Genomic DNA, 11619 nt, shown 5'->3' on the forward strand with positions numbered 1-11619 from the left:
GGCACTCATCAAATACCCCCAAACCTGAATTTTACTTGTCTTCAAGTAAAACAAAACTAAGGAAATCCTACCTATACCACTGTCGCTGGTCTCTCGAATGCATTTAGCGTATGCACTAAGCCTTTTAAACCACTAAGTGTCCCTAGTGGACGAGTGAAGTCTCGTGAAGGTTTGCTTAGAACGTACCTACAAAGTTCTAGGTCAAAATATAAGCTCAGATTCCATCAAATGTGACATGTGCAAAACAGTTTAAGCTCACAGCAAAATGGAGATGTCAATCTAGCTATCAAGGCACAATCCTAGCACTGATAACAAATAAAGACATGTGATAAGAGTGTAAAGTGTATCTACACATGTGTAAAGAAAGATCGGATGTTATGACTACTAATCACCAAGAGATAGTTTCTCAGGCTAAGAACCAAGGTCGAAATCTAGCTAGCTGTCCGGACTTTACGAGAATTGTGAATGAGTTGGAGGTATTTCACAATTACTCGCGTTGTACATCAATGGCATACACCCTCCTTGCTTATTACAATGAAACAACAAAATGACTCTTTACATGACTCTTATTTACATTGACTACTCTCTTTTATTTTTGGAACAAGAGATGATGGAATTGATAAATACTTGATTTTTTTGTATTTTTCTGATTTTTTTTTTTTTTTTTTTTTCTGAATATTACATCGTTTTTTTTTTTTTTTTTTTTGCATGAACTTGAAATTGATTTTACATATGGTACTTTTGATACATAACAAAAGAAAAAAAAATTACATGACACTTTGCAAGAGGTAGCCCTTTTTGATGCACCCAGTTAAATTCGATGGTTGTCTTTCTTAATGTAACCTCCACCTTCTATCCCAACCAACCAAAGAACAAGCTAGTCAAGTTTCGTTCAGTATTCTAAAGTGATTGGCAATCGTAACTTCCTATCAAACACCTTGAAGATCGAGGCCATACATGTATTGGTAGATCGTGCGCGTGCAAATTTCTTATCACTATGTGAATTGTGCTAGAATCAGGGTGCCTAAATATCTAGACTAAGACTCCTAAAATACATATTTGCACAAGAGTCAACATTTCAAGGTAAATGAGCTCCATTTTTTATTTTTCATTTTTTAATTTTTTTTGATTTTTTAATTTTTTGGAATTTTTCAATTTTTTCAAAAGAAGAAGGAGTTCTTGTTTTCAATTATGGCATATTATCAGTATCTACTTTCACCCCCAAACCTAAACTAAACATTGTCCTCAATGTTTCAAAATATGAACAAAATTATAATACAACATATGAAGAGGATCATGTTGAGTAGAGAAAAAGGAAAGAGAATACCCGATTTCGGCGAAAGCAATATTAGAACTCCGTTATTCAAGGCAAAAATCCAACATATGTCAGCCGAGATCATATTGGATTAGCAAAATATATACAAAAGGAACAAAAGGGTTTTTAAGAAATTTTATCTACTGGATTATATACAAAAATTCACCATACACTAACAATCTAAAGAGTTGAGGATCAACCCAAAAGACAAAGTGTAGAGGTTTCAACAGCTTCACACAAAATAAAGGAAGAAACGCAAGTGAACTGTGAAACAAAATGAGCTACCCCCAAACCTGGATTTTCAACGGATAAAATTTTGAAACAAAATCTCGCAGTTTTGGGGGTTCATCATGCACAAGGTCTAGCTCGAAATGAACTTGCTAGGGACGGGCAAACATGCTAATTCCAACTGTGGTTCCTCAAATGTATTATACTTAGAAGCAAAATAGTCCAAGAGGACTTGGGAAGCACACAGTTCCAAACCTAGTTAGGCATTTCAGAAAAATTGGTTTACAATATGGGTACAAACCAAATCTAGGTTGGGTGGAAGGCCATCAGATTGTGACTTAGGTAGAAGAATAGGCATATCATTATCAATCAAATCAAAATCTCCTAACTCATCTACACATGTCACATCATGCTCACAATCATCAATCAAATTGGCAAGATCACAATCAGAATCATCAACATCATCAACAGATTATTCTCGTGTATCGGCACATCAGGGGAAACATCACATGGAATACTAGAAGAAATATCATGCATTAAGGTCGGGGCAGAGAAGCCTAATGTATTTGAACCCAAAGGTTCCATAACATTTTCAGTATAGACATGTTCTTCTAACATAACATCATAATCATCATCATCATCATGATAGGGATTTTGCAATCTAGGATAATTTTCAATCCTAAGGTCGGAGCTATTACAAGAATAAAACTCTAATTCATGGGGGTGACTCATATCATGTGGTGTTGTTCCTGTTTCCCTAACGGATTCCCATTGATGGGTTTTCTCTGCAATCTCGGCTAAAAAATTCCATGCATCATCCACAGATTTATCAATAAACTCACCATTACACATAGACTCAACCATGGTTCGAGATTTAAAGTCTAGTCCCTCATAGAGGATGACGACAAGTCTCCACTTCTCAAATCCATGGTGCGGACATTCACTCAAATCATTAAAACGTTCAAAATAGTGAAAAACAGTTTCCTCATCCAATTGGACAAAACAATTGATACTTTGACGAATAGCGATGGTCCTATGATGTGGAAAGAATTTTTTGAAAAATAGATCTGTGAGTTGGTCCCAAGTGTTGATTGATTGTGGTCTCAAACCGTAAAACCATGTTTTGGCCCTTTCCTTTAAAGAAAATGTAAACAAACGCAATTTCAGAGAGTCTTCGGACATATGATCAGGTTGCATAGTCCGACAAATTTGTTCAAACTCTCTTACATGAGTATAGGGGTTCTCAGAATCGAACCCTCGAAATATAGGAAGTATTTGTATCATGCTTGCATTTATTTTAAAAGGGTTATTGGTTTGAGGTAAAACAATACATGATAATGGAATTTTTATTGTGGGATACATGTATTCATGGAGAGCACGAGGTTGGCCCATATTGAAAAGACACAAAGCCCACTATTTGGTTTTAATGGGTTTGGATTTTTGGGAAAATTTTGGTTTTAATGGGTTTGGATTTTTGGGAAAATTTTGGTTTTTGAAATAAGGAGCAAAATTTTGGTTTTTTTTTTTTTTTTTTTTTTTTTTAAGAACAATAAAAGAAGAAAATAAAATTTGGTTTTTGAAATGGGAGCACGCCCACTGTTGGTTTTGTGTTTGCTTTGGCTCAGCTGGTTTGAAAACGTTTGGTGAAACTGAGTCCAAAATCTCGGCCTAGAATTTGGGTACTCGGCCCACTAACGAGTTAACCTAGCGTGATCGGTTACAAGCTCAGCTGGGTTTAAAAACCCAGAATACAAAATACAAGTCCAAATTAAACAAGCTCACAAAAATTAAATACAAGCCCACAAATTAAACAAACAAGCCCACAAAAATTAATTACAAACCCAACAGAAAATAAAAAGCCCAAGAATTGGCTTTAATATTACAAGCCCACAATTAAAAATTGGAAGCCCACAATTCGGGTTCTCTTAAATGGGTTACCTTTTAAGCACAGCCCAGCTGCTCTGATATTGTTGCAAAAACCCAGTTGGGCTTTGGTTCTTTTCCTTGGTGGCGTCCCAGCAGAGGAAAAACAGGTTCAGAACAGCAGGTCCAACAGCAAATGAAGTGAAGCAGATGCAGATGCAAATGCTATGCAGTGAAATGCAAAAATAGCTAATAAAACTACAAGAAAAACACATCACCAATCCCCGGCAGCGGCGCCAAAAACTTGGTGGGCCCGGAGAAGGGTGAAAATTAAGCGTAATAAAACGCGGGCCTACAGTAATACCGCAAGTGCACGGTCGTCAGTTGTAGCTCGTGCAAGTACGGGTCGATCCACAGAGACTGGGTGTGTTTGGAGTTCTCTAGCTATTTTGGGCTCTAAAATTGCTATTGTTGGGCTTTGAATACTCAATGGGCTTTTGAGTGCTAATGGGTTATGAATACCCTTGGAATCAGTTGGGCTTTCAGTGGTTTTGATGGGCTGAACTTGGGTTCAGTTGGTTTCTGATGTGAATTGAACTGGGTTTGAAATGAACTGAGCTGAGCCTGAAATGAACTGAGCCTTGGGCTCAGTTGACTAGGTGCTGAAATGATCTAGGCTTGTGGTTTAATTGGATGGGCCTCTGCTCCAAGAGTGAATTGGGCCTTTGGCCAAGCAGTTAACTGGGCTTATGGTCCTAATGATGAGCTGGGCTTGTGCTGTGAGCCAAGCTCAGTTGCAGCAGCAGCAGTGGCTGTAGCACGGGGCAAGAGAAGCAAGCTGGAGCAACAGCAGGAGAAGTGCACAACAGCAGCAAAAACAGTGCACAGCAGCAGCACAACAACAGCAAGTAGTAGCAAAGTACCAATGGATATAGGAAAAATGGACAGTGGAAAAGACAATGAAACAATGGAAGCATATACAATGGCAGTGAAATGGTGATTGTTAACAGTGGCAAAGTACCAACGAAGCAAAGTAAGTTACAAAAGAACGTGGTAAAAGAAAGGTGGCAGTGAAGATGATGTGAAGCAATGGTGGTGATGGAAGAGATGGTGGTGGCAGTGGAGTTGCAGGCGGTATGGTGGTGGAGAAGAAGTTTTGGGGAAAGAAAATGATTTGGGAAGAAGAGGGTGTTTGGCTTGAGGTCGATGGGTTCGATGGCTAAGGTGTTGAGCGGGTTCATCAAACTTTGATGTCTAGCGAGGAGACGCGTTGGATGTGAAGATGGTTGGTAGATCTAACGGTGGTATGAGAGATGAATCACTTCGACCGTTGGATTGTGAAATACAACAAAGTTAACGGCGAAGATCGAGGTTAGGTGCTGTAGTGTTAAGCGGAAGTATCGAGATTTGATGAGCAGGCAAAGAAGCGACCGTAGGATCTAAATGTGATCTAATCTGAAGGCTTGGAATTTAGGTACTATGGTGTTTTGCAGGGACTTCAGATTTTGATGAACGATGAAGAAGCGACCATTGGATGATGAGATGGATCCGATCTAACGGCTGAGAATGGAGGCGGGTATGGATATAGAAAATGGGTTTGGGTAAGGGTTTTGGGCCTTGGGTATGCCAAGCCCATATCTTCTTTAAGAACAATTCTTCCTTCTTGAGCCCATTCCTAGCTTTTTGGACGTGCGCTCCATTCTTTGCAACTTCCTTGCGTAATTTCTTCCGGCTTTTCACCACTCTTCAGCTCTTTTCCGCTCCGCAAGTCATCCAGATTTTATTTATTACCTAAAAATGCAAAATTAATTAAGAAAAATATTTATTCTTGAAAACAATGAAAATACAGAATATGGGATAAAATGTAGAATTACTGCACAAAAGATGAGTTAAATGCCAACAAAAAGGGATAAATATATACATTATTTGGCACTCATCAACACATCATCTCAAAATGGTAAGGCTGAGCGCATGATTCGCCGAATCAATGATATCACTCGTACTCTAATGTCTCATGCCTCCGTTCCTCCCAAATATTGGGTTTATTCTCTTCTTATGGCTGTCTACCTCCACAACATTCTTCCTACTAGACTCCTCAATTTCAAATCCCCAATGTCCATATTATATAGACGCCAACCCACATATACTCATCTTCGCATTTTTGGTTGTCTTTGCTACCCTAATCTCTCCTCCACCACACCACACAAACTTGCTCCTCGCTCCACTAGGTGTGTTTTTCTTGGTTTTCCGCCCAATCATCGTGGTTATCGTTGTCTTGACATTTCCACAAACAAAATCATTATTTCGAGACATGTCACGTTTGATGAGAACGTATTTCCCTTTTCTATTTCCTCTTTTCCAGGCTCTTCCCATACTCACGACCCACAAACCCATCCTCTCTATTCATTTCTAGATTCCTCCACCTATCCATCACCTGTGTCTTCTAATTCTGTTGAGCCTGTACCCACGCTCACTTCCGCTCCACCTCCTGAACAAGGCCCATCTCCTTCGCCCTTGTACACTCCTCCACACCGCAGGCTAGCTTATCCCTCTCAGCCCATTTCTACTCAACCCACTTCTACTCAGCCCACTTCTACTCAGCCCATTTCCACTCAACCCACTTCTCCTCTGCCCATTTCTATTCAGCCCATCTCTTCTCATCCCATTTCCAATTCACAGCCCATCTCCCTCGACACTCCAACAACCTCCCAAACTCAGCCCATCTCTGTGCCTGTCTCTTCCAGCCCACTTCATCCGGCCACACCTTCCTGCCCACAGCTTCGAGCGGCATCTCGCCCAACCACCAGGGCCTCCCGGGGCATCTTCCGTCCCATCCAAAAACTCAACCTTCATGTCCAATCCACAATTCCCATTTCCCCTCTTCCCCGTTCTCATCTTTATGCACTTAGGGACCCCAACTGGAATGCTGCTATGAAGAACGAATATAATGCTATGATTATGACCAACACTTGGGAGCTGGTTCCTCGCCCTAGTAACGCTCACATCATTCGGTCAATGTGGCTTTTCCGTCACAAGTTTCACGCTGACGGAACTTTGCAACGTTACAAGGCTCGACTAGTGGCCAATGGAAAATCTCAACAGGTTGGAGTTGATTGCTTTGAGACGTTTAGTCCAGTTGTTAAACCAGCGACTATACGCACTGTACTCAGTATCGCAACATCTCGTTCTTGGGGCATTCGTCAACTAGACGTCAAAAATGCCTTTCTTCACGGTGACCTGGCTGAAACAGTATATATGCATCAACCACCAGGTTTTGTTGATTCCGCTCATCCTGATTATGTTTGTCGCCTCCGTAGGTCTCTTTATGGCCTTAAACAGGCCCCTCGAGCATGGTTTCAACGGTTTGCACAATTTATTACTGGTTGCGGGTTTCGTGGAAGTGTTTGTGATCCGTCACTTTTTTTCTATCACTCTGGTTCGGACACTGCATACTTATTACTATATGTGGATGATATTGTCTTAACCGCTTCTAATGATGCACTTTTAGAGCGTTTCATTGGGTTGATGAAATGTGAATTTGCTATGACTGATCTTGGCGCGTTACATCAATTTCTGGGTATTACTGTGACTCGCTCAGATTCAGGATTATTTCTATCACAGTCCTCATATGCACAAGATATTATTGCTCGTGCATCAATGGCGCACTGCAACCCAGTCACTACTCCTGTTGATACACAACCGAAGCTCAGTACTACATCTGGCCCTCCACTCGAGGATCCGACTTTATACAGAAGTCTGGCCGGGGCTCTTCAATACCTGACGTTCACCCGCCCTGATATTTCATATGCCGTGCAGCAGGTTTGTTTATTTATGCATGATCCCAGGGAGATACACATGCAAGCTATTAAGCGCATTCTCAGGTATCTTAAAGGCACTCTTGATCACGGCTTATTTCTCTCCGCTTCCCCTATCACGGGCTTGACTGCATACTCTGATGCTGACTGGGCGGGTTGCCCGGACTCTCGTCGGTCGACATCTGGCTACTGCATCTTTCTTGGAGACAACCTGATTTCTTGGTCATCCAAACGACAAGCTACTGTATCTCGTTCCAGTGCGGAAGCCGAATACCGAGGAGTTGCCAATGCCGTTGCTGAGACTACTTGGTTACGCAACTTACTTCTCGAGCTTCACATCCCTCTACGTCGTGCCACAGTTGTCTACTGCGATAACACTAGTGCAATTTACATGTCAGGGGATCCTGTCCAGCACCAACGCACTAAACATGTGGAGATTGATATTCATTTTGTACGAGAGCGTGTACGTATCGGTGAGATTCATGTTTTGCACGTTCCTTCTGACAGTCAATATGCAGACATCTTCACCAAGGGCCTTCCACGGGTATTGTTTGTTCGTTTTCGTTCTAGTCTTAACGTGTGCTCCTCTCCCGTTACGACTAAGGGGGTGTAATAGACAATATAATTCTGTTACCTTATTTATCTGGGAGAATATACGATATGCAATGAAGTCTCCCAGATTTCCTGTAATACTATTTATATGAGTTTATGGAATAAGAATAATCAACGGATTCATTAACATCCGACATGAATATTGAGATGGTTTACAACTAGTTTAAGAGTCCAATTGATCTGTAATCTGTAGCTTTATGGTTGGAATGACTATTAACATTAAATCATTTGAGTTATTTGCATGATTTCAGAGCTGCAAGATTTGTGTCATTAGTCACAAACACTTGCAATTGGTAGCAATATCCCTTAGATACATAAAGTCACTTTAGAACATTATCATTTATATATATATATATATGATTATTACAATGAAGACATCTTTCTGCAACACTATCAACAAATCTCCAGTACCCAAACCACCATGTCTCTCTCTTTATAAGTAGAATGGAAAACAAACCCCAGAATCCAACTATAAACCCCAGCGCGACAACACCAAAGAAAAACAACTTCTCTTTTCCATTCTCATGATCATCTTCTTCAAGTTTATTTGGAGGGCTCGTATCTGCAGGATTGATAATCTCATCACCCTCGCAGACTTTCTTTGTAGGTATTCCGCACAATAACTTGTTCCCGAGAAATGCAGAACCATCCACACTCAGAGTCTCAAAGTGAGTACCTCTCAGAATCCTGCCACTCAACTTATTATAAGATAAGTTTAGAAAACCAAGAGAGTCAATTGATGTCAGAGACTGTGGGATGTGTCCAGACAGTCTATTGAAACTTAGATCCAGAGACTCCAATGTAAACATGTTCCCGACATTCTCTGGGATATCACCCGAGAGATGGTTATAGGATAAATTAAGCATTGGAAGTCCTTTTAATGAACCAATCTCTTTTGGAATGTTTCCCTCAAGATTGTTGCAAGATATATCAATTCCTGAAGCGTAATAGTAAAAACGCTCAAACTGTATCAAGATCCCTTTGATCACCATCTGGAATTGAATGTCATACATGGCACGAAGATCATTAGATTTTCTTAGTAATCCACTCAAGTTCCCTAGTTTCTTAGGAATATAGCCTGAGAAATTGTTTATGGATAGGTCTAGTATTCGAAGTTTCTGCAAATGGAAAATTTCATTTGGAATTGATCCATTGAACTTGTTTGACCTTAAAGAGAGGAAATGAAGCTTATTGAGTGACCCAAATGTTGCAGGTATACTTCCTTCAAGATTGTTATTCTCTAAGTTGAGAACCATCAATTCCTGAAAGTTACTGAAGCTGTTAAGAAGCGTACCATTTAGACTGTTAGCATTTAACAGAAGATATGGGAGAGTTACTCTTGTCTGTTCAAGCTCATTTGGAACGCTTCCAATGAGATTGTTGGTGCCAAGGTTTAGATAAGTAAGAATACTGCAATACCCTATGCTAGTAGGTATTAGTCCAGATAGTTTGTTGTTGGAGAGATCGAGATACATAGTTTCCGTAGTTCTTGAACATATAGAAAACGGAACTGAACCTGAAAGTTCATTACCAGATAGATTGATCATGCTAGCATTACATAGTCTCTTCCCGGTTTCCATTGAGATTTCACCACTGAACTTATTATTTGATACATCAAAGTTGTCTATTAAAACCTTGAGGTGGAAGAGAGGCAAAGGACCACGGAATTTGTTGTTTGATAGATCTAAGTACTGGAGATTTTTGAGCCTGGAGATGCAAGAGTAGATATCTCTTGTTAGGTTATTATGAGACACATCCAACCTTCGAAGATGAATTAATTGACAAATGAAAGTTGGAATTGATCCTTTCAGCTTGCATGATTGCAACTCTAAACTTTCTAGTCTAAGTTTAGTCAAATTCAGGTGTTTATCTATAACTACAGTTGGTGTATTTGAGCTCAAGTCCAGGATCGTTAGGTTTAATTTGTTAATCAATGAGATCAATGGAACCTTTCCCTCAATAGAGTTGATAAAAACACTAAGGACACTAAGATCTCGGAGTTTCATGACACAACTTGGAAAGCTTCCTGATATATTATTATTTCCCAAGGAAAGTTGTCGAAGGGGCAGAAGCTTGCAAACTGATTTTGGTATATGACCTTGGATATTATTATTAGACAAGTCCAGAAACTTGAGGTCTTTTAGATTGGATATTGAAGAATGGATATGACCTCTAATGTTATTAGTAGAGAGGTCTAGAAACTGCAAATGATTAAGATTGTAGATTGAAGAAGGTAAAGATCCTTGAATTGAACACCAGAAGCAGAAAGTCTGACCAACAATGGCGCATTCGATATTAAAATTGGTATTGATCCATTTACTTGAGTATATGATATTGAAAGGCTCTGTAGTTTAGGGGATTGATGTTTCAACATCTCAGTGAGATCAAGATGAAGATTCCAATTGACACTCACATCAAGTTCTTGAAGCTGGGGAAGACTAGGAAGTAAACCTTGTAGATTACAAAAAGACAAGTCAAGAATAGAAAGTGAAGCTAAATTTGCTAGTTGTATAGGGAATGGAGAACTGAGGTAAGGATTGCGGCTCATGTTGAGATAAGATAGCTGGGAAAGGTTGTGAAACTAATTGATGGGAAAAACAGGGCCAGATATATTACATGAAGAAAGAGCAAGAAGCCTAAGATTGGATAGATATGATATATGCTTCCTAAAATTCTCAATACCACTTAATCTCAATACCTCCAAATTCACCAGAGTCCTCACCCATTGTATGGAAGGTGATTGTAAGCAAGAGGTGGAAATGGAATAGAAGTATGTACCGCAAGACAAATCGAGGTGACGTAGAGAATATAGGTTTATAAACTGTGTCGATATTGATTCTGAAAAGTTTGAGTATGAAAGATCAAGATGAGCGAGTTTCCTAAGATCAGAAAACTGCATCTGGATTTGTGATTTTTGGAAATCATTGAAGCTAAGATCAAGGTACTTGAGATGTGTAATGTTAGAAAGGAGCAAAGTAGAGGATTTACCTTGTAGTGCTGTATTTGGTGGACTGAAGCTGTCAAACCTAACCTTGCTTCTAAGTTGTTGAATGTAAATTTCGAGCTCCGTGTTTCAAAGGTCGATGGAGGTGACATGAAAAGATTCATTGGAGCATTGAATTCCATGCCAATCACAGCAGTTCTCATGTTGTTTGCCTTCTTGTCATGAAAACAAGCGATTTGAAGGGTCGTGCAAAGACGATTTGAAGTGCAAGAGAGCCCTTTTTTCCTCTTCAATGCAGCCATGAGAGACTACTGAAAACTGAGTGATGCTGATAAAAGAAAAAACAAGAAATGGAGAAGACGAAATGATGTTATATGAGTATTCCTCTTGATTGAATCCATGGCCAGCTGAAAATGAATTTAACTTGATGAATTATATAAAGTTTTTGATTGATAAAAGCATATTCATAATGGCTTAGATATACACTACTCTTTATAGTTTTAAATTACCACCAACTATTGCATTATTAGAAATCAACTGAGCTTTTCATTCATTGACTAGCAGTCTAAGCTTGACTTGAAGAAATACTTTTAGTATAAGCCTTTGATGTTTTGCAGGTCTGATGACATTTGGAAGTTGGACTCGCATTGGCCTCGGATGCATTTGTTCCTCGTTACTATCTTGGGTAGGTTGTCGCACTACGAGTCTTCCTAGTTCATAGACTCTATATTATTGTATTCGGCAGTTTATTCCACACCATCTCAAAGATTGTTACAGATGATTTGGCTTTAGACGAGTTATAAAGATTAAGCTACTTAGATCATTTGTGGTCTTGCTCAGAT

General features: G+C 39.6%; 1 protein-coding gene across 1 annotated transcript; it reads right to left on the reverse strand.

Annotated features, from left to right (window-relative positions):
- Positions 1-8153: 8153 nt before the first annotated feature.
- Positions 8154-11079, reverse strand: LOC113291896 (phytosulfokine receptor 1-like). Its single transcript, XM_026541378.1, has 4 exons — positions 10865-11079; positions 10532-10671; positions 10154-10284; positions 8154-10034 (listed from the first exon to the last, which is right to left on the reverse strand). Exons 1-4 carry the CDS (start codon positions 11077-11079, stop codon positions 8154-8156), a joined length of 2367 nt encoding a protein of 788 aa, XP_026397163.1.
- Between the last annotated feature and the right edge of the window lie 540 nt (positions 11080-11619).

Source organism: Papaver somniferum, chromosome 6, assembly GCF_003573695.1.
Source record: "Papaver somniferum cultivar HN1 chromosome 6, ASM357369v1, whole genome shotgun sequence".
In the NCBI taxonomy this organism is placed as follows: Eukaryota; Viridiplantae; Streptophyta; class Magnoliopsida; order Ranunculales; family Papaveraceae; genus Papaver; species Papaver somniferum.